Source organism: Malus domestica, chromosome 10, assembly GCF_042453785.1.
Source record: "Malus domestica chromosome 10, GDT2T_hap1".
NCBI lineage: Eukaryota > Viridiplantae > Streptophyta > Magnoliopsida > Rosales > Rosaceae > Malus > Malus domestica.
In genome coordinates, this window is record NC_091670.1 from 35958165 (window position 1) to 35981476 (window position 23312).

The 23312-nt window shown below is 36.9% G+C and overlaps 3 protein-coding genes across 11 annotated transcripts; all 3 read right to left on the reverse strand.

Annotated features, from left to right (window-relative positions):
* Positions 1-5965: 5965 nt before the first annotated feature.
* Positions 5966-13493, reverse strand: LOC103446093 (uncharacterized). Of its 2 annotated transcripts, none has more exons than XM_008385151.4 (9): positions 13260-13493; positions 13102-13157; positions 12876-12990; positions 10893-12397; positions 8020-9383; positions 7700-7827; positions 6952-7592; positions 6712-6824; positions 5966-6555 (listed from the first exon to the last, which is right to left on the reverse strand). In XM_008385151.4, exons 2-9 carry the CDS (start codon positions 13153-13155, stop codon positions 6246-6248), a joined length of 4230 nt encoding a protein of 1409 aa, XP_008383373.2. In that variant the 5' UTR covers positions 13156-13157; positions 13260-13493; the 3' UTR covers positions 5966-6245. The 2 variants fall into 2 exon arrangements, with proteins under 2 accessions (XP_008383373.2, XP_017190687.2); XM_017335198.3 differs by having other exon boundaries at positions 13102-13185; positions 13260-13481.
* Positions 13494-14558: 1065 nt separating this feature from the next.
* On the reverse strand, positions 14559-18724 carry LOC103446091 (dihydroceramide fatty acyl 2-hydroxylase FAH1-like). 2 transcript variants are annotated; one of them, XM_029110210.2, is made up of 7 exons: positions 17676-18724; positions 16640-16709; positions 16143-16235; positions 15806-16002; positions 15593-15698; positions 15117-15263; positions 14559-14948 (listed from the first exon to the last, which is right to left on the reverse strand). In XM_029110210.2, the coding sequence occupies exons 2-7, from the start codon at positions 16688-16690 to the stop codon at positions 14829-14831; spliced, it is 714 nt and encodes a 237-aa protein (XP_028966043.1). In that variant the 5' UTR covers positions 16691-16709; positions 17676-18724; the 3' UTR covers positions 14559-14828. The 2 variants fall into 2 exon arrangements, with proteins under 2 accessions (XP_028966043.1, XP_028966044.1); XM_029110211.2 differs by having other exon boundaries at positions 16640-16706; positions 17676-18095.
* Positions 18725-19766: 1042 nt separating this feature from the next.
* Positions 19767-22945, reverse strand: LOC103446090 (V-type proton ATPase 16 kDa proteolipid subunit-like). Of its 7 annotated transcripts, none has more exons than XR_011572429.1 (6): positions 22783-22924; positions 22579-22694; positions 21664-21696; positions 21244-21321; positions 20044-20149; positions 19767-19901 (listed from the first exon to the last, which is right to left on the reverse strand). XR_011572429.1 is itself a non-coding variant. In XM_070807147.1 (4 exons), the coding sequence occupies exons 1-3, from the start codon at positions 22691-22693 to the stop codon at positions 20106-20108; spliced, it is 237 nt and encodes a 78-aa protein (XP_070663248.1). In that variant the 5' UTR covers positions 22694-22945; the 3' UTR covers positions 19767-19901; positions 20044-20105. The 7 variants fall into 7 exon arrangements, 3 of the variants coding, with proteins under 3 accessions (XP_070663248.1, XP_028966045.1, XP_017190765.1); XR_011572427.1 differs by lacking the exon at positions 22783-22924 and adding an exon at positions 21027-21152 and having other exon boundaries at positions 22579-22763; XR_011572426.1 differs by lacking the exons at positions 19767-19901; positions 20044-20149 and adding an exon at positions 20708-21152.
* Between the last annotated feature and the right edge of the window lie 367 nt (positions 22946-23312).

The following is a 23312-nucleotide window of genomic DNA, read 5'->3' on the forward strand; positions in this document are numbered from 1 at the left end:
ATGGGCGCCATATGTTGTCTGGTGAAGGCATAGCTGCCTCTTCACCAATGTTCAAGTCAAAACGACGATCGGAAGGGCCAGACATTTTTCAGAATGGTAAAGAAAGAAGAGATCGGACAGATTAAGATTTTGGAAGTGCAAGAAGGGAGTGTTTACAGGAGAGAGCTCAAGTGTGTTGTGGAACAAAATTAACACCTCTATAAAAAGAAGAAATCAAAGAGGCGCTCCTCAGAAATCGAAGAAGCGTCCTCTCGCAAATCGAAGAGTCGGGGCTCCTTTCTCAAAAGCAGGATTCTTTTCTCAAAAGAGGCGTTTCATTTCTTAAAGGCTGGGCTTGCTCAGAAACCACGAGCCGAACCCCGGATTTCAAAAGATCAATTTGTCCAGACGTGTTGTCACTCGTCACATGCAACTAGCAGCTTTGCGAAAATTACGGACAGCTTTGTCAGAAAGCGCGTAATTTGTACCATTCATCCATCCACCGGCTGCCGACAATGAGTGAGAGAATAGTTCCGGTTGTGAAGAAAAGTCTCATAAGTATCTACCTTCGCCTTCCCACAGCAAAGGCACACCCTCTCAGCACTTCTTCCTCTCTGAAATGGCTTTCCAACAAACCCTCTCAAGTCACTCTGTATTTTTCATCCCCTGGGATACCCCTGCAAACAACCCATCCAGAGCACAAGTATTTCATATCATAAAGGTTGAGAGCACGAGTATCTCATATCATGCTTTCTCCCTGTCCTTTCTCCAGTCAGCACCTGCTCTCGAGTACTCATCATCTTATGCTTTCGTTTCGTCTCTCACGTATAAGGGAAGTGAAGATGATACCTCGAAGCATGTGGAGACAACGTGCTGATTCATCCTCAACTAAGGACAATGAGAAAGAGAGCAAGAGGTGGGCACTTGGAAAGATTAAAGAAAGAAACCGACCAACACCTTTACCTCGTGCCCGCCCGTCGTGCAGAAGAAACAAGCAGAGAAGAATGCAGCTTGCACAATCAACTCAGCATAAGGAGTCTGAGATGAAGAACTAGAGAAGCTGCCACATCTGCTTGGAGAACAAATAAGGAACTGCAACATTCCCAAAGAGCAAAGCCTCGCCGTACAATATCATCAAATCATCACTTGCAAGTAAAAAGCTAAGTGTCACCCAGTTCAAGAGGAAAGCTGTGGAAAGTCAACAAGCACGACCAATGATCACTTATTAGTTCTATTCATTGTCTTTTATCGTGATTTTCAATTTTTCGTTTGCAATTTTTTTTACATTTTCTTGCGTTACTTAACTGAATGATTTATTTTCTTTGCAGGAATTTTTGGTTATTTCCACCCTTGAAGTTGATTGCAGAATTTTAGCTTGGGGGGTCATCGCTTGATTTTACTGCAAACTAGGGAAGTTTTCACTCCAATTGCTTTATTTTGTTTCTTATTATTTATTTATTTCATTTTTATTTGCATTATAGTGTTTTCTGACATTGGGGACAATGTCCAGTTTAAGTGTGGGGGTAGTTATCTCTAGAATTTCATTTGTTTCTGTGTTGTTGCTTTTTGTTTTCTTAATTAGTGTTGTTTTCTTTAAAAAAAATAAAAAAACCTTCAAAGAAAAATCGGAAAATTTAAAAATCCAAAAATATGGTCTTGTTTCCCTTATTGTTTTGAATTAGATTTTTGTTAGTTTCCCGACCCAATGATATAATTGGATCAAATTTGAACCATGATCATCAAGAACTTAGTTAACATGTGTTTTGTGAAATTCCTAATTCTCTTGTTAGTTTTGTACATGTTTGATCATCTTTGAAAAACCAAATGCACATAGCCTTGTTAATGTGAAACTAAAGTATGACTTAAAGCTTCATATGTGAATTTAGTGACCATATACATCCTATGTGAGTTTTTGAGCCGATTGAAAGTGTGTGCATTTTTCATACACTCCTATTCTTTCATGTGTGATGAACTTATGTGAGATACATCTCTAGAACTTGCGTAACGATCTTTCAAAATGTTTGTCATTAATTGCATGAATTTGGAAATGATAGAGGCATTAGGTTTACCACTATGACCCAAATAACCATGTTTCCCAAAGAAAAAATGATATCATTAGATTGCCAATTTGAGCCGTGTATGTTGAGCCTTTTATTTCTTATCACCAGATATGTCTACCCTTATACCTGAAACATTTTTCCTTACCCTTTCCAAGCAAGCTAGTGAGCAATGTGAGATTGTCTTATGAGAAATGTTTGTGAAGTACTTTGAAGGTGTTTGGCAAAAGAATAAGTGTGTGGGTATTTCATGTTTGTATTTAAAAAAAAAATAAAAATAAAAATAAAAAAAAAAAAAAAGAAAAAAAGAAAAGAAAAAGAAGGATTGTATACAAAGAAAATAAAAAGTTTTTAAAGTTTCAGTTTAAGGGTGTGGTTGGAGGTGCTAAAAGAATCGTTGGAAAGGTTGAGTTCTTATAAATCTAAAGAAAAGAATTGCTTGCAATGTAGCTTGGAACTTGTGTTTACCTATTCTTTCATTTTAATAACCCTCTCCCTAAACCTCATTACATCCAATAAAAGTCCTCTTGATTTAAGTTTTGCAATTATGACTGTGGAGAAGTGATCTTTATGCAAGCTTATGGTAGAACTTTCACATTTGATTCTTTGAGCGAAACACATTTAAACTAAACACATGTGTGATTGAGTGTATATCCCGTGAGAAGGTTGCTAGTTTGCATATGATGATTTTAAAAATATAAAAATTTTGAAATTGCATTAGCATGGCTATCTCACACATTACACTTCAAGGATGATTCAAAGATTACTGCTAATATTTGAATAAGGAAGATGAACTTGGATTAGCTTGTTTGGTGCCAGCTATGGTTCTTGTTGATTTGTGTTCTCGAATGAAATTCTATGAGGGTCACATAGGGGGAAGCTAATGTTTTTCTTGTTACTTCTTGTTCTTGTTTTCTTTGTTTTGCTCGAGGACTAGCAAAAGCTAAGTGTGGGGGAAATTGATAGGAGCATATTTATACGACTTAGTTAGCTTGTTTTCTTGCTTTTAATTAGCTAAACTATGATAATTATAGTGTTTAAAGTTATTTTCGTGCAATTTCAGGTTTTAGTGTCAAAGTATGCAAAAAGAAGCAATTTGGAACATTCTAGAGCATTTTTGGGCCAAGATTGGATTGTGCAAGCATGGAGGCATGAGGATGGACGAATTTGAAGACAAAAGAGGCTATGAACATGCTAAAAATCTGGTGAAACAAATACAAGTTGCAAGAAGGGATAAATTTCTAGAAGGATTGACCAAAACTTCACTCAAAACCAAGAAATTCTTCAATGCCGTGGGCATTGATTCACTTTCACCAGAAATTTGAGTGATGATGCAATGCTTAAATCACCATGACATGTGAGTGGATGATGCAATGCTTAACTCACCATGACATGTGAATGGATGACTCAATACCTAACCCACCAACAATTCCCACTCTTTGCCTTGCTCACCTACTCAATTCCACCAGAATTTTGTGTTAAACAAGTCCATCCTTTTCCTATAAATACCATGGCAGCAACCTCATTCAAATCATCCAGAAATTAACCATTCTCCAAGCTTTCCCTTGCCTCTCCTTACATATCTAAACCTTCCCCATCCATTCCTCCATATAACCAACCATTCAACCACCATAACCACCTTGTGCCGCCACCATTGAAGGAGAGTGAGGCGCAGAGGCAGGACAGAGGGGAGAGAAGGCAAAGGCAAGGAGAAACTGACGGGAACAACACAGAGAGCAAAGTTTCACTCCATTTTTCTTGGTTTTATCTTCTCAAACCCATGTTTTACTTTTGGTTTAATTTGTTAATAATGTGTAACTAAATTTATTTTGGCTAGAGGTTAATTCAAAGCCATGAATATATTTGTAATATGAATTGATTACCTTCAATTGTGATTTCTGAGTTGTGATTTAATTTGCTTAACTGCTTGATTGATAACTAATTTGTGTATGTCGATTAAGAGTGCACGCTTAATTTTCATGCATGAATTTGATGCTAGAATATAAGGGAGTTTCACCTAATCGTTATGAACTTATATTCACAAGTAGTGAAGGTTGTTATCCACAATCGTGTTAAGTGAATTCTAGGCTGGATTAACATGCGTATTCTATAGTTATGAATGCCTAGTCAATGTTTATGATTTCCGTTGAACTTAATGATCTTTGTTGAATGTCTCTATCATGCGTATTCCATAGTTAGGGATTTTGATGAGGAATAATTTGGTTGTAATGCGTATTCCATTCAATCCAATGAATCTAGGGAAATCTAAGAGTTAATTTAAGCGGACCTAATTAACTTGGAACATTGTCATTCACAATTTATTGAAAGAACAACTGAAAATCAATTTAGGTTGCATATGTGTCATGTGTGGAGAAAAACCCTCTAGCTAGTCCGTCATCTATCCTTTTACCTTAATTTCATGCTTTTGTCAATTTTGTAATTTATTTAAGTTTAATTTACTTCTCGTCAAAACCAAACCCCCCCATTATTAAATTATATTATTTAGTTAGTTTTCATTGTTGTTAGTCTTTTAATTCAATTTCCGTCCATTTCAGTTCCTAGTGTCTAATTTGATTGTTTTCATTATTTTGAGTCATTCTAAGTGTGTTTCGAGTTAATGACCGGAGCAATCTAGCGACGATCACAAAAAGCGACCGTTTTTGCTACCTAGGATCTATCTTGCAAGAGAACGGAGAATTAGATGGAGATCTCAACCATAGAATACAAGCTGGATGGATGAAGTGTAAGAGTGCATCCGGCGTGTTGTGTGATCGTCGTAGGTCACTGAAGCTCAAGGGAAAATTTTATAGGACGGCAATAAGGCCAGCGATGTTGTATGGCACAGAATGTTGGGCGGTGAAGCATCAACACGTACACAAAATGGGTGTAGCGGAGATAAGGATGCTTTGTGGGATGATTCGTGGGATGTGTGGGCACACGAGAAAGGAGAAGATTGTGAATGAGGATATCCGAGGTAAAGTAGGAGTAGCCGAAGTTGAAGGAAAGATGAGAGAAAATCGGTTACGGTGGTTTGGACATGTGCAAAGAAGGCCTACTGACGCTCCGGTTCGAAGATGTGACTACGGAACAGAGGTTCGGGGCCGAAGGGGTAGAGGAAGACCTAGGAAAACTTTGGAAGAGACCCTAAGAAAAGACTTAGAGTACTTGGATCTAACGGAAGACATGACACAAAACCGAGCGCAATGGCGTTCTAGGATTCATATAGCCGACCCCACTTAGTGGGAAAAGGCTTTGTTGTTGTTGTTGTTGTTGTTGTTGTATATGTGTGTGCAAAGAGAGGAAGCTTGGTGTTTTGTTGCGTCGACGTGTCAAAGAGAAATGGGAAAAAAAGGACACGCAGAAAGGGGTCTTCCCTATCCCACACTGCTTGAGTGAGAGAGTACAAGTGGCCTCCCTTGTTTTGGTGCTCAGTTTTGATTTGCAGCACACTGTTCAAGCATATATGATACAGAAACCCTAACAAAGGAGTTTTTTCTTCCCTTTTCCTTTCTTTCCTTTACCCACCAATTTAACTCTTAGAATACAAATTTTAGGGTTTCTCTAGTATGCTGTATGGGATATGCTGAGATTTAAGCGATTAGATCCTTGGCCATTCGATACTTTGACCACACATTTTGACCTTTCATTCATTTGGTGTATGCCCACGTTATAATATAGTTATTGTTCCTATATAATTTTCGGAGAAATTAGTGTGGTATTGAAGAATGAATACCTGAGGTTTGAACAATTAGATCCTTTGCTGTTGGATACTTGACCACACATTCTAACATTTTATTCATGAGGTGTAGGTCATACATTATAATATAATAAAATTTCCGCAAATTTTAACCTCACTATATATTTTTGAACAAATTATTATGTGGTACTAAAATGCTAATTGCATAGTGTAATAATCTACTCGTTGGGAATTGGTTGCTATGATACCTCTTTACTTCAAATTGTAAAGTGTCCTTTTGTCCCGATAAATTTTTGCAATTTGCTCCTACTTGACAATATGCCAATAAGATGTTTAGGAAAAGAATATAACTTATTTCACACTCAACAAAATTTCCTACTCCAGATTAACCTCAATTCTCCCCAACGAGAAGAAAATTTCAACGATTCTCACAACAATCCGTGTACAGTTCAACACATCAGAGAACCCTTGCAGTCCAAGCACGTCAAGCTTTGCAAGATACTGTCTCAGGCTCAGGTCTTATTTACACCAGGTGTTTGTAGAAGGTCGAATGAAACATCTTGTTGCTTCTTCGGCAGCAAAGAAAACCACTTTCTTATAGACTCAGCCGGACCGGACTGACTTGCAATGGCTGCAGAGTTCGCATTATTCTGAATAATTGTTTTGAAATCACAAGAGAGAAGCCCCAACAATGCCGTAACAGTGGCAATTTGGGTAGGAAGACCGACACTCATTGCAGAGTCCAGACATAAAAATGCAGATAATTCCCCCCTCAAGATTTCAACTTCTTTATCTCCATATCCAAGGTCATTAACTCCGATCCTGAAAACAAGTAACATATCGTTAAACTCAAGTACTGGCACTAGTAGCATTACAACATTTGGCTTTATATAAAGATTAGAAGAAAGTAAAGAAGAACAATAATTCCAGCAGAAAAAAGAAAAAGAAAAATGCAAGGGAAAGTAATCAAAGACATACCTCCCAAGCTGACCAAGGAGAACAACAATTCCAGCAATCACATTCTCAGCCATGCATGATTCCATAACTTTTAATAGCCGCGGGATAATATTAGCACTTGTCCATTCCCAACTCTGCATTCAAAAGAGAAAAACAAGCAGCAAGTCCAAAAATTAGTACCTAATAAACCAATAAATTATCAAACTGAAAAGACAACAACAAATTGAGAAAATTCATACTCAGAAGGATATTAACACATACCATCTTGATTGCAACCAACTCCACCAATGATAGGAGGTCACTGAGATCACAATCCAAGAAATTGGTAGGAGTGTTTGATTGAATAGAAGCATTCATTTGGAGCCCTTCTAAAAGCAATGATATAGCAGCATCCATAGAAACAGCATCATCAAAAAATGGGCAATTGATACATGGACTGAACATGGTTCGAGAATTGCTCGCAGATGGAATAAAAGAACTAGCAGTATCTGATGAGCTTACTCCCTCAAGGTATGTAACAATGGATTTCAAGATAATCACTAAATTGGAATTGCCAAAGTTAAAAAACTTCTCTCCACCCAGATAAGCAAAAACATGTAGGATAGTCAGAATCAATGAATGATTGGACCTGCTAATCCGCAAAATATTGTAAGACATTTCACAAATAAAACCATTGTGGTCAATTGCTGCACATATTGATGCTAATACAATGCTCCCTGCTACCAACTCATCGGCTGATGCTGGTCGAGGGGATATATGAACCCCATCAATCAGGGTCTCTGAAGATTCATCCTTACACACCACAAATCTTCCATTTATTAGGAATTCCTCCATGATATTAAGTGATTCCTCCAAACTACCAAATTCTGCAAATATGCTTCTCCCTTCCCAATCAGACATCACTGCACAAAGGGAAAAAACAGTATGATTAATGAACAAAATCCAGGATGAAACCAATAATGGCTTTCTAAATTATAACAAACATGATCAAGGAAAAAAATCAACAGACCTGAGCACATGTGTCCAACATAAGAATCCAAGCAGGGGGTTGACGTCCAATTCAAGCTCCCAAATTTACTCAAAGCAGCAGTGGAGAAGTTAAGCAGCAACAATGAAAACAATACGCAAACCTTTTCCCTATACAGGATCACCAAAAATAAATCAATTAGCACATATATCCACTAGTAAACTAAGCATAAGACCTCTTTATATATACCAACTTGGCAGTTCGAAAATAAAACAAGATTAAGATCAATATAAGGACCATAAGAGAGAGAGAGAGAGAGAGAGAGAGAGAGAGAGAGAGAGAGAGAGAGAGAGAGTATTTACTTGGGAAATAGTTTTTCTTCAGTCTTGAGAGCAAGCAGAATTTCTAGCACCCTCCAATCTGTATCAGTAACCAAAGGGCATTGTGTAATACAAGCTCTGAAGGCATAACGTATCCTAGAAATGCTGCTGCTGTCTTTAAAATTAGATAACACCACATATCCAAGTTCACTTCCAAGGGGGAACACAGCCTCCACATTTCTTGCAAACGGAGCATCAGACATCAGTTCAGCACCAGAGTCCTCGAGATCACAAGCTTTTGTAACTGCAGAATTACCCAAAACGTTCCCGCTCTTCCCTAGTATGTCAAGAGCATCAACTTCAACTCCACAAGAGGGTGGCCGTTTTTCTTTACTTGACAATCCTTCACAGTAGGATTCCTTTAATGAAGGTTTAATCTTATCTGCACTGGATGCTTCAAGGCCTTGAACCTCAATCTCGGGAAGTGTAGGAGACAGTGGCATTTCCATTGCCATCCTGTAGCATTCCTCATCAGAAGCATTGTCCAAGTCTAACAGTTTCAGGTAGTCCCCATCAGTTACTTCATCAAAACTTGGCAAAGTTTCAAAATCACTTGTAGCAGAACCATTTATGCCTTTTCTGCTTGCTTGAGCAACCCCTATCAGCTCATTAGCATTTAATGGAACTTGTCTGCAAACATTTGCACATCCAAAGACTTCATTTTCAAATTTATCGGCCGTATTTTGCTCATTACTGTCAGCATATTTCTGCATTGCCAGTTTATCTTCAATACCTTCATTTCCCTTTTCATATAGCATTCCATGCATTGCATTACCCTGCAGACTAGGAAGGAGATATCTCCCTTCTTCATAAGGTATTTTCATTTGCTTGTCCAACAAAAAATGCAAAACAGAAAGGTTTTCCTCTACCCGAAGGTGCAACTGCTTACCCTCTGTATATAAATTCTCAATTGATTCAACTACCTGAAGTATCCTCTTTCTTTTCCTGCTATGCTCATTAACTCTTCCAACCCCATCAGTTCTAACAGGACTTCTGACACTGTTTTCAGCAACCACAGCAGCATTTTCATTGCAATTTATTTTAGTAACCTCAGCAGACAAGTTGGATACTGTTGGTTGCACATTCTCTTCAACCAATTTTTCCTGTGAGCCCACCAACTGTCTATCAGAAAAAGATTCCATACTGGAATGTATTGCACAACTCTCTAACATTTTTCGGTTAGAGCCTCTGACTGGAGACTCCAATATAGAATCAATACCTGAGATAGAATCAGTGCAGTTTCCTCCAGATAAAAGAAGAAATGGTGCAGTATGTTGCATGGCTTCCCTTGCATCCAAAACTGGGCTGCCAGGCCTGAGACGCTTAACTCCACTTTGAAGGTTCATCTACAAATTGCATGACTCCATTTCAGTAAACAGAAAAGAACTACAATGTTGTGAAATTCAAATTACTGATAATATTCGGGTAAATAATGTAAAAGTCCAAGAAAGAAAGATTATGCTTGTTAAAGACAAGACATACCCAAAAATATTAAATAAAAACCCATGCATTGGAAGCAAAACTAAATATTTGAAAGGTTAACTGGCATAAGTCACATGTAAAAGGAAACATGCAACTCTCTGACACAAAACTACAACTACAAAGTAGGTGTGAGAGTAAAATTATCACGTTCTCCCCATTTCTAAGAAAAGAACAAAAGAGGAGCTGAGTGTTTTTCTTAGGAAAACTAATGAAAAGGGCTTCAAAACTTTTGAGTTTTAACCAAAAACCATCCTATAACTTTATTTAATGATAAGGACAAGAGAAAGAAACAAAAAACAAAAAAACAAAAAAAAACATAACTAAAGGTGCGTGCAAAGAGCACCCAACCAATCCTTCAGTTGCATAACCCTTTGACATAATCCAAGCATATTTTATTCCTCTAAAATTAAGATTTCAAATTGAAGTGGGTTCCGTTCAATTCAAAACCACATCTGGGCCAGTATGGTTGGGAGGGAGTCGGTCAGTTGTGGGTTGGGATGGTTGGGGGTAGGGGTGGGGCAACATCATTGACAACATCGTTGGACTCATCACCCATTTTTCTAGTAATGGTATTGAGCTATTAGCCATGCATGACTTTAACGGCGTGGACGTTGATCTGTATCATTTTTTTTTTTTTGTCTTTTTATTGCATTCTAGTGAAAGAACTTGAAAATCTGGGACGAGCATCTACCGTTAAGTTTCATAAACAGTGTAGTACCATTAAGTTTCATAAACAGTGTCATACCGTTAAATTTCATAAACAGTGTCATACCGTTAAATTTCATAAACAATTTGTGTGGGGCGCACGGGTCCGCCCGTCAGTTATTTATTTATTTATTTTTAATATTAAAATTATGTCTTTTCATTAAAATTTAAGTTTTTTATCCCTTTTATTAAAATTTAAGTTTTTTTCATTAAATAAAGTTATAGCATGGTTTTTTTATTAAAATAAACTTTGTCAAAGCCCCTTTCATGAAAGTTCCCTATTTTCTTTCCTATGTTTCTACTTGTACTTGGAGGTAAAAGAAATGTTTCAGGGCTAGACTAAAGAGTTCAAACATATGACTCACCAACTTAAGACACCTTTTTGAAGTTTGAACCTTATTAGTGTTATTCTGGTATTATTCTATAACTTTCCAATCATTGAACCAGATTACAGCACTAAAAGCCATCAGATGAATAAGGTTCATTTGTCATCAACAACGCCTGAAAAAAGAAAATAAATCAACAGTAGCTGTAGCAAATGCTAAAACATATATGTTATGCTCCGAGTATAGATTCCTAAACACTATCATGAAAACTAACAATACTAATTATCTACAAAATCAAATTGAAATATGGTAGTAATAGAGATTAGGCTGAAGAAAACGAACCTTTTTTGGGTCATCTATACCTTCAGCACTACGTGAGAAAGCTTTATTTAGCATACCCAGGCGCTGTGAAAATTGATCAAACTCCACTTGCAAGCGACCTAGTTCTCGTTGCAAGATACTGTTCCGACTTCTTTCCAGCTTGACCACTTCTTTAGCATGCTTTTTCTGCTTTTTCTCAAACTTAAGTTGTTTCTTCAAATAATTCACTTCTACACTTTCAGCACCCCTATCTTTTTGAAGTTCTACAGCAGATGCATCAATCAATTTTCTGGAGGATAATTCCACAATTTTCTTCTTAGCGTCGTCCAACTGCCTAGACAGATGATCAGCACGAGATTTTTCTTCCATAGCCTTCTTCCAATTCACTTCCACAATCTTTTTCTGCTTTTCAGCTTTCACCCTCTCTGATTCTGCCCCTTTTTTCTCCTTTATTACCTTCTGTTTTTCAATTTCGTACCTTTTGTTCACTTCCTCAAAATATGGATGCTCCAAAACCAACTTCAATTCATCTGATTTACTCTCTTGGAAAGTTACCCCACTTCTATTGTTATCAGATTGGGCGTTTGGAGCCTCATCCAATTCTCTTAAACGCCTAATTTCATTTATCTCTTTCTGTAACTCATCAATCTTTTTACTACACTCTACCAATTCCAAAGACAATCTTTCAACATGACATTTTTCTTCCATAGTCATCTTCCTATTGGCTTCAGCAAACTTCCTTTGCTCTTCAGCCTTGGCCTTCTCTGAATTTGCAATCTCTCTCTCCTTGACCACCTTCTGTTTTTCTCCCTCAATCTTCTTGTTTGCCTCAACAAGCTTCAATGTCTCAGAAGCCAAATCAGAACGTGCTTTATGAGCTTCTTTCTTCAGTACCTCCAACTGAAGCTCATAATTCTCAGCCTTCTCTCTTTCAGTATTGGCACGCTTCCTTTCGTCATCAACCTTACTTTTTTCAGCTTTAGCAGCTTTTCGTGCTTCAGAAGCCTTCTTCTTCTCCACGTCAACATTCTTACTTTCTGAGTCTGCCCTTTTCTTCTCTCTCTCAATAAGCTCCTTGAGATGATTAATTTCCTTTTCATAGTCAGCAACTTGAGCTTTAAGAAGGTTTACTTCACTTTTATCTTCAGCATCTGCATTTTCTCTCTGCTTTAGAGAATATATCTCAGATTTCAACCCAGAAATATCGTTCTCCAGAGATGCCCTAGCAGCAGATTCTTTTACTTTCTCCTCTTTCTCAACATCGGCATTCTTACATGCTGAGTCTGCCCTTTTCTTCTCTCTTTCAATATGAACATTGAGACGATAAATTTCCTTGTCCCGGTCAGAAACTTGTGCTTTGAGAAGGTTTAGTTCACTTCTATATTGAGCATCTACATTTCCTCTCGGCTTTAGGGAAATATCAGATTTCAACCCAGAAATTTCTTTCTCCAAAGATATTCTAGCAGCAGATGCGTTTTCTTTCTCCTTTTTCTCAATATCTACCCGTGCTCGCTCTTCCTCTAGTGCTGCAAGTACAGAGTTAGAAAAGCAAGAAAAGGAGGTTAGTCACTTGGAAAAGTTATTAGCACACTCTCTATCATAACTATTTACAAACTAACATTGCATTTTAACCGGAAAGCTTCAGAAAAGCATTTCATTTTAACCTAGTTTTGCATCTGGTTCTAGATTTTTACACATAAAGTGACATTGTGTTTAACATGAAACAAACAAATCTCACGGGTAAACTAATAACATTAAAGCATAAATTTGAACAGGTAGGGAACTAAAAAAGTATAACCTGCTTTGACAACTAACTGAACTTTAAAACTTTTCGACATAAAACAAACAGGTACCCAATTTACAGCTACTTGAATGGAGCTTCAGATGTGAATTTCGTTAACAAACCCACAATCCAAGTGAGTCATGTTCAGAAATTATTAACATTTCAATAGCTTACTTAACAATACGAAATTTTTAATGTCTGAAAGATCCTATAAAATTTACCTTTCTTGAGATTGGAATTCTCGGATTGAGCTCTTTCAACCTCCTGTTGAAGTAATTGCACAGCTTCCCGCAGTGCATTCCGTCCCTTTTCGAGCTTCGAGTACTTATGTTTCCACTGCATAGCAAGCAAAAAATTGGGTGACAATGAAATCGAATACCAATAAATTCAAAATATTAAAACTTCAGAAAAAAAAAAAATTGAAAATTTGAAAAATTGAACCCTTACCGTAGCACAGCACGAATTGACCACCTGGGGATTCACTGGCCCGTCTGCCGCCATTGCTGCAATCATGTCGCCAAATCAAAGAAGCTTTAGAAATGAAAGGTGAAAAGTTAACGAATTGATATATAGAGAGAGCGAGAGAGAGAGAGAGAGAGTCGTACTGGTTCTATTGCAGTGGGACGAAGGAGTTGAAGTGGCCCATTAACAAGCAGCAAAAACCCTAAATCCCCAAATTGTTGATGAATCTCTCAACGCAAAAGAGAGCGAGAATCCAACACAAATTACAACTGACCATTGAATACCGGCAGTGAGAGGAAGGAACCCTATGTGGTTTGGGTCGGTAAACCCGATTCCTAATCGGATCCTTAAACCCCACAATCCTCAAAAAAAATTTCACTCTGTCGACCATTTGAAAACCAAAAATACACAATCAGACTGCATTCTGGCCTCGGCCCACATTCAGATCCAAGTCCATTTCAAACCAGCAATTAGCCCAGCCCAATATGGAATGAAAAATCAAATATGTGTGGTGGATGTATGTTTCAAAACTGGGCGAACAAGTGTTGCAGTATTATTGGTTCATGTCATTAGATACAGAAACGAGCGTTGGCAAGTCTTCAGACTGCCTTCAAGGGCGCTAGCGAATACCCGTGGCGATTATCGTCAGGGGTGCCCATGTTTCATGCTACAACTCCTCTGATTTTCTTCAAGCAGTCAAGACCTAAGTATTGTCCTTTTAATACATTTTTTTCCAGTATACATTTCGAGACTTATTTTCACTAATGTAATTAAGACACTCGATGCGATGTTCACTTAGCAAAGTATGAGAGAATACTAAATCAGGTAACCTAGGATTATAGAAAGTAAGGAAATGGAATCAGATAAACTATCCTCATAATTAATCTAATTCATGATTTTAAATACTCAACTACGGATTTTAAGAAGAAACCCACCCTTCAAAAGAAAATTACGAAGGTTGTTTTTAATTGGACCATAAAAGTTTAGCGTCAAGACATATTTACAACCTCAAGCCAGAATGTCTTTTTTAGTAATTATGATAAGCCTCGTACACACAACCTCACATTGGAAGGTTGTTTTTTGATAATTATGATGAACGTCGTACCACAAGAGTATTCTCCGATCATGTAGCAAATTATCTCCTACCTGAGTATGGTTTTCGATGATATCTTTAATTTAATAATGTCCAGACAAATTCACGATTTATTGAAAAAATAGATTCAAAAAATTGATAAATAAGTCTTACCCTCAATTCAAATATTCAAATTCAAATTTATATTCTCAATGCTATAGCTAAAGTCAACAAAGGGAATCAGATCAACCATCCACATAATTAATCTAATTCATGATTTTAAATAATCAAACAATTGATTGCAGACCATTGAAAAGTCCACTCTCGAGGAAAACATGCAACAAGATAGCTTAAGAGCCAAGGCAAAATATAGACAACTTGGAGACAGCCTCCTCCCATAAACAAGCAATGAATCCGACGACAATAATCCATGTTATGTTAATTTCTACATGACAGCACCACAAAAATTGACACCTCCATCCCACATGCCATGCCAACCCGAAGACGTCGATAAATTACGTGTACAGCAAATTTAGGAGACATTTAGGAGACAGCAAATTAAAGAATATTAATGTTGAAATTCACTTTCACTTGCTTATCCTAACCCAATGCCGGGTGCTAATCCCTTCTTCTTCCAAAGTTATCTGACTTTCTTGGCTGCTTTCGATTCTGGAAGTGTTCCGAACACCCTGTCCCATAAGCTTGAAGTTATTCCGAAGCCCTTATCTTGGATCCTGAAGTGATGATTCAGGTGGTATTTCTGCAAACACAAGCAAACACCGTGTTATTCTTGTTGGGCATTGACCAGTTCCCGTCAAGCAGAAGGTGTAAAAGATTTGTAAGTTCTGATCATGATTACAATGCAAACAGAGATATTAGGTCTAATGGGTAAAATTCCTGCAAGGATGAAAAGCGTAGTGATCTTTACCTTCAGATTTCGGGGTACCTCACTTGATGGCTGGCCGTGATGAAGATAGTAATGGGTGCAATCATACATCACGTAGCCCAATAAACCGCCTCCAAACAAAGCAGGAGCAACAGTAGGAGAGGCCATCAGCTTCACCAAGTTAAAGAACTGGCACAAATGACAATTGCGTTATGATTGGTAATGAAATTCTTTTTCATATAAAACAATCCTAGACAAATTTATTTAATGGTAATACTGTTAAGGTTTAAGTAAACCTCAAGACCAAAATTATGCAATCTTAATACACATAATAGTAACCAGATATCCTATCTAATCAAATTCAAAACAATGTATCATGGCCCTAGGACATGTAATTTTGCTTCCATTAGAAAAATAATTAGTTTGACCCTTCAGAATAACCATTAACCACAGTATTCTTGAACCACACATAATGACAGGAAGGCAGGACAATAAGAGATATGGAAGAATAGACATACTGGAATGCATAAAACAGCTGTCGCAGCAGGAGGGAAAACAAGTCGCAGGCCGTCCATTGGGTGCTTATGGTGGCAGCCATGAAGGAGATAATGTAAGGTGTTCCACCTGAAGCAGTTACAGCAGTACAATTGCATTAGTCTCGGTGACATTCAGAAGTTATGCATGCGTAAACAAAAACATAAAAAGTGGGGAGAGAGTTATAAGAAACAAACCAGTAGCTCTTTGTTTCAATGTGGAAAAGAAAGCGGTGCAACGTGTATTCAAGCAATGTCCAGACAAAAATGCCAAAAACAACCATCAGAACTATTTCAGGGAATGTATGGCCCATCCGTACAGACACTGAGATGGAATAGAACACAACTGGCAGCCATATGACAGGAACTGCCCACCACACCGTGCGGGTCAAGAACTAATTCAAGTAGAAAAATGAGTCAGAAGTAGAGCTCTGCAAATTCTCAAGAAAGAAATTTAGCTGCATGTGCACTGTGCTACCATGTGAGCATATGTGAATTAAATTTGTAACGGATTAACTAAAGGGGGAGGCAGTACCTCCCAAAATTCACTTTCAAAAAATCGAGGGCCTTCTTTGCTAACAATCGGCTGGTGAACCCACTCTTGGTATGCTTCTCCAAGATGGCCAACCTGTGAAAGATTGCGAAAAGCCAAAAGTTACACTAAAATTCAATACAATCATCAAATACAATAAAGAGAGACGGGGTCGCAAGAGAGATCACAATGCTCATAGATTTATAAAAAAGGAAAAAGCAATTCTAGAGAAAAATGTGACATGCTATGAACTCTCAGAGAAGGAAAAGGAGGCACCAAATATAAGCGGTAAATGTCCCTGTGCAAAGAGACTGTTTGGCAAATTTCTCAGCATCTATCCAAAAATAAAAGATATATTTGGAGAAATAAATTGAAAATCATCATTGAAAATCTAGAAAGATGGCACTTCGAATACTTACGAATGAAGAGCCTCGGATCTAAATGGTTATACATATTCAAGTCCATATACGAACAAAGAAAAAACATTAGGCAAGCCTTACCTGAAATACAAGGGCTTTATCCAAATCAACTTTGAAGTCCTGTGCAACCATCTTGTTACGTATAACACTGCTGGAGAAACAGCAAAACTAATACATTAAGTTCAATGATGCGGATCCATAGAGGACAAGAACCAAAAAGATCTAATTACATAGTTGCAATAAGCATTCAGATATTAGAGATAAAAAATTGTAACATGTGATGAGTTAGTATCTGATATTACATCTGATTATAATATCAGTAATTGATCACTGGTTTAATCTTATGGACTAAGTCTCCCTGCCAACGACAATTTAAAGGAAAGTTCTCTTTGACTTCCTTAAACTATTCCGTGAAACCGACTAATACCTGCCTATAGGCCACAAAACTTTCTTTGAAGATTATCAAAAGATAAACTAATCAAGGTGAAGCAGTAATCAGCACCAGAGAAAAAAGATAGCTAAGAATTTATCAAGTAAATGACGACATTTGATAGCTAAGAATTTATCGGACTCATTTGCACTATGATCTAAATCTGGAATTTTCTTCATCAATTTTAACATGCATCCATGAGAAAAAAGATGAATCTTGACAACAAAAACGAAACACAGTATCCATAACATGATGCAGAAACGAAATTTCCACTCAAATGCCTAATTTGAAATTAATCAATTCACAGGAGATCCATTTTTTCTTGCAAAAATGATAATCCAGTTTTCCCTTTTACCTCTACTTTCCCAGCTACCAAACAGATAATGTCGCTCTGCAGAAACGGCCCCACACAATATCACACAAAGTCTCAAGACTCATGCTTTATTCTCAAACCCCATGATTTCTTCCCCTTTTCTTCCATGATTTCTCACCAACCAAACAGCATTTAGCATCATGAAATTCAAAAAATCACACGGTTCGACAAGAAAAAGGAATCCCACAATGCACCTATCGAACCCAAATTCAAAACCCACAATTTTCCAAACCAAAACACCAAACCCAGATCTACAAATCGCACGAAAACCACACAAAAATTAAAAAATCAGACGAGGGAGAGCAATGGGTTACCTACTGAGAACCCGGGTCGGATCCAACGCAAGAGAACGACGGAACACGACCACCCTTTGTTCCTCTCTCTCTCCACAGAATATGAACCACCAGCACCACCACTAGAAGAGGTTTCCGCGTTGAGCGTCAAGTGGTGCGGTGGCAGAGGAATATCTGACTCTCTCTCTCTCTCTCTCTCTCTCTCTCTCTCTCTCTCTCTCCGCGTCTGTGGAAAACAAGTCGTACTGTGGCAGATGATTTTAAGATATGGGACGATTTGGGCCGTCGATTTTTGTATGCGCATAGCCAGCACTCGTCACGTTGGATTCCAAGTTTCTAACGGTGGCCAGTCTCGCAACTTTTCAAGTTCTTTTAACAAATATTTTTACAGCGGAGTGCGGTGGGTTAATTTACCGTGTAGAAGCTGAGACGGTGTCTGTTGTCTGAGTTCGTTTTTCTTTTCAATGACGTAGTTGGGAAAAAAAAAGTCTTGTGGGTCCCCCTATGATAACTTTGTTAAGGAATTTGATTCATTGCGGACATTAGGATTCAGAGTCTAGAGATCAAAATATTAACCACACAAATTAAATTTGACTGTTCTTAATTAACTTATTTTGTCGATTTATTTCACACAAATTAATGATTTTAATTTCTTTTCCATAGAAATCAAAAGTTCAGATTTTTTTTATTTTTACTCCGGACATTAGGGTCCAGAGGGATCTAATTCCCTTTTTTTTTTTTTTATTGTTCGAAAATTCCCTTTGTTAATTAGGGGAATTTGGTTGGGCATACATGAAATATTTTTGTAGGAGAACGGCAAATTCATTCCGATCGGTTGCCTCAACTGCCGGTCAGCGTCAACAGTTGGCTAACTTCTAGTAAAGGCACATTGCTCTCGTTTTCTCCCAACTGGGACACATTCTCTTTTGCTCATATGATGAATGTATAGATGGTTTTTATGTGTTGTTGATGCCCAACTATCGTAACGTCTTGTGTTAATATTATAGTAATATATATAAGCTTTTATATACAAGACCTTAATGCTATTGATATTTCATAAAACGTAAATTATTCTCACAAAGTTTTAACGATATTTAAAGTGTAAAAATATAATTGTATTTTCCTCTATAATATAAAGGTTTTAAGTTCAATTCACATAGATGAAAAGTTCAGTATATAGTTGTAACAATTTCATTGTATAGTTTAACTCAAATCTCTTAGTTTCGTTTATTCAAGGTTTAAGGGAAAACTTAAATTAATTACATCAAAAAGCCTTCAGACCAGTACAAATATAGTCAAGATAATACATGAAAAATCATAAATTATATATATTGATTACGAAGCTACTTTACCACATATTCTTCTCTCATTTCAAGTAAGTAAACATGTTATAAATCTTTTCTAACATATAAGATATTTTAGTGTCATCGCTACATTATTTGGTCTAGTAATATATAAGGAAAACTAATGAAAATGTCTTAAAAACTTTGAATTTTAACGATAAGGACAAAATAAAGGGTAAAGTGAATAGTAACATGATTGACTTTTTAATGTAAAAATGTGGTTTTTCGTTAAAGTGAACAATACTATAAGTTTTTCGTTAAAGTTTTCTAATATATATCTCCACTAACAAGCTTAATTAAGTAATGTCACTGCAATTCAATTTAGAAAAATTCAAAACTATAACGGAACCAAACCATTACGGTCCAGTTTGTTTTGAACCTTTGAAATTTCTTTTGTTAAAAAAAAAAATAGAAAAGCGAAACTGGCCACTACGGTTTGGTCAATTCGGCCAACTGAGGCCCACATTGACATGGTCCTAGTAAGAAAAACATATATAATTTAGCGAAAACAAAGAAAGAATCCAACCAGCCAGCAAGGCTGACTACTGGTTAAATTCTAGGTATATTTATGGAGGGAGTGACCCCAAGTCCCTTGTTTTGAATTCTGAAGGGATGGTTCAAGTGAGACGTCTGCAGTTAAACATACATACACGTACGACCAAGTATTACTTGTTAATTAAGTCATGAATATTAGAGATCAAGTGAGGATTATTTGATGAAATAGAACCATAAATTTGTCTCCAAATTAAAATTAAAATTAAAAATTATTGTTACCTTGAGATTCAGAGACGAACTTTTAGAAGGCTTCCCATGGTGCAGGTACTAATGAGTGAGATCATATGCTGTGTATCCCAACACGCCCCCACCAAACAAAGCAGGAGCAACTGATGGAGGGAATAAAACCCTAAACAGACAGAATCGAGAACGAGCAGAACATGTAGATTGATATATCAGAAGCAGCGTATTATACATACATTTATATATGTGTGTGTGTGTGTGTGTTAAGTTGAGGACCTGATGAGGTAGTGAAAATGTACGTAACATACCAGAAGGCTTAAAACAGCGGCAGCTTCAGGAGGAAAAACAAGTCGCATTGCATCCATAGGGTTCATGTGGTGGTATCCATGCAGAAGATAATGCATCGTGTTTCCCCTACAAAAAGTGATTAGAAAAAGCAGTTCACTGCATCCATATCAACTACACGATTTATGAAGGCCCACTGCTAGAAATTTGGCTAACAGCCATCCTTTTTATTGGTGTCTATTGTTAAGTGTGGACACTCACATTGGTGGTAAACCTCAATGACCACTAAGCAGCCACTAAACTAGAGAACATGTCCTATATAGAGGACTCTATTGTAACAATGGCTACCAATATTGCATTGGTGTGTATGTGAACAGTACAACATTTTTATATTTTATAATTATTTCTAAAATTCAAAATATCTCATTGTCCCTCTTATTAGTGGCTAGATTTGAGACTACCATTGGTGCCTTTCATACTCGTACACACACCAATCATATGTGTCTATATTAGGAGCAGTGGCTTTTAAGATATAGGCACCAAAGTTGGTGTGAATCTACAGCATTCCAAATGGCCAATATGTTCAAATTGTATTACATGCATTTTAGTAATAACTCTGTACTATATTAAAACTCAGCTTCTTAATATAAAATTCACATGAAATTTAAATTTGTAAAAGGATTCACATTTCCAACCAACCACACTTTATATCCAATAGATTTATCAATAACAAGGTTTGTGCTACATAAGAAAGCATATTACATTCAACGATGTTGTCCAACACAACCAAGTACCCAAGGGTGACAACGTTACATTTTATAACACCTATGTACCTATGCACATCCACCAACAGCAAACCGATAACTAACAAAATCCACCCAATTGGTTATATGCCTTCCCTATGGCATTTCTAGTATATACATCAAGTAAAATTCACAAAAAGTATCATAGTTAACTTTTCACTTATTGAATTTCAGCTATTCACAACAAATCCTACATAACTTACAAGTTACAACTAAGCCTTTTTCAGAATTCCATCCTCCCACTACAAGCTACAGGCGTCAGACCTAAGTTCATCATGCAATGAAGCTCACTTAACCACATTCCCTTCTTGAGAGTCCCACAATTTTTTCTGAATTGAAAAATAAATCTTTTACAAAACATGGTAAAAATAAAACACAATGAACTAAGAACAATATATTGAAAACAGACCAAGAGCTTACATCTTTGTGAAACATCTGAAGCAAGCATGACAGCATATGTGGAAGACTCGTCTCTGTCAGCTTCCACCTTCATTCCACCTGCAAATGTACAAAAAGTTCACAACACCAAACTACAACCGAGACTGAATTAAACGATTAACTTTGTATTTAGTAGGTCTTAATTCTACGAAGCCGAAATTCCTTACCAATGAGGCGCATCTCAAACAAGAAATCAACATTATCAATTCAAGAAAAAACAATGCAATGATTTCAACGTATAATCATCCTTTCAGGAATGCAATCATTAGATACAGATAAATGTGTTGAAATGCCACTACTGCCAATTGATACAATTTTTATAGCATGCACACAAAAATTGTTCAACCAAAACAATCTCTAATTAAAGCATCACATTTTATTAAATTGACGATAAATCAATACATGAGAAGAGAGGCTAATCATAAGGTCAGGAACCTGTGAAAACAAAGGAAAATAACAATAATGAATTTGAATTTACTACAATTTTCTCTAAGACCATGTTTCATATACTCTACTTAAAGATTCAATTCTCATCGTTCTCATCATTAGATGTTTAACCCATTAAAAAAATAAAACTTAAATTAAGAAACAATTGAAGAGATATGATATCAACACCCTTAGCAAGAATAAGGCCAAATCCTTTCCAAGAGAGCAGGGAAACTGCTAACAAGTTAAAAAGAAAAAAAAAATTTCACATACAAAACATTTACGCGTGTTTCTTCCTAACATGATGACGACAACGACTCGAGATTATATGACTACATTACATCTCCTTTGATTAATCCATCATGTGATGATGAAGTACCAAATCATCCAAAAATCCTCGATTCTAGAGCAGGGGATGCTCCTATGGCTGAATTCAAAATAATGCTCCGTTACTCTTCTTTTTTCACGGTAAATAATGCCCAACCACTCTACAGATGAGGCATCTAATTGGCTTAAATGTTTTGTAAAAGAGAGGTCAGCGGGGATAATCTTAGAGCACAAGCATTTCGAATCTAATCAACTCAGTGTGAAGTAGCATCTAATAAAAGCGTGGAAGAACTCTACCAAACAATAGAACATGTAGAAACCCATCATCGAATAAATAAAGGCCTCTGAAATCTAAGCTTTTAGCAACTAGTGGTAACCTAATCTCTATGCTTTTGACGTCATCAGCTTCAGTAGATGCCAATGAATACAAGAGTAAGGTCAAATCCTTTCCAAAAGATATGATATCGAAACATATTTTCAGTGATGTTCAAGGACCAAAACTATCAAACATTAAAAACTAAAAATTAAAGCAGTGTAAAATCTAGTTTAAAAATGCGAAAATACCCAACAATCCCGCCATAACCACAGACACGATCGACTTCATCACCAGCTCTGGCCTCATCACACTCATCGACGCCACTGCTAATCCGCTCTTGGCCATCAAGTACGCCGCTCCCATACTTGAAAAACACACAAAACCCAAACAAAATCATATGTTTCGTAGATATGAAATTGAAGAAATTTGGCTACGAATTTGTAGACACTAACTTGAGGATAGGAAAGAGGATGGGAAGAAGATTATGAAGGTATAATTTGACGGTCTGTTGCCTGTAAAAAAAGGGAGAGAAAGGATGCGGGAAGTAGAGAGAGTGAAGGGGGAAGGAGGAGAAAGAGTGGAGGGGAGAGAGAGGAGAGATATTTGTGAAAGGGGAAAGAGAGGATAACCATTTTAGTTTCGTCCACCTTTAAAACCACAAGAAATTCTTATAATATGGACTCCACTCCATGACTTGTCTCACTCATTTCGGTGGGTATCCAAAAAAAAAAACAAATAACCAGCACCACTTCAGTGCCTACAAAATAAATAATAAAATAAAAATGTAGAAGAAAAGTAATTTTAAGAAATAAAGTTATTTGACAGACGCCAACAATTTTGAAGGCCATCGATATCAGAGGCATCCCACTCTAAAGACACCAAAAAATAGTAAGAGTGAGTGCTTTATATCTATGGCCACCAATTACAAATGGTGTGCAAAAAATGGTGTCCTATGAGCATAATTCTAGTAGTGGTCCTCCTA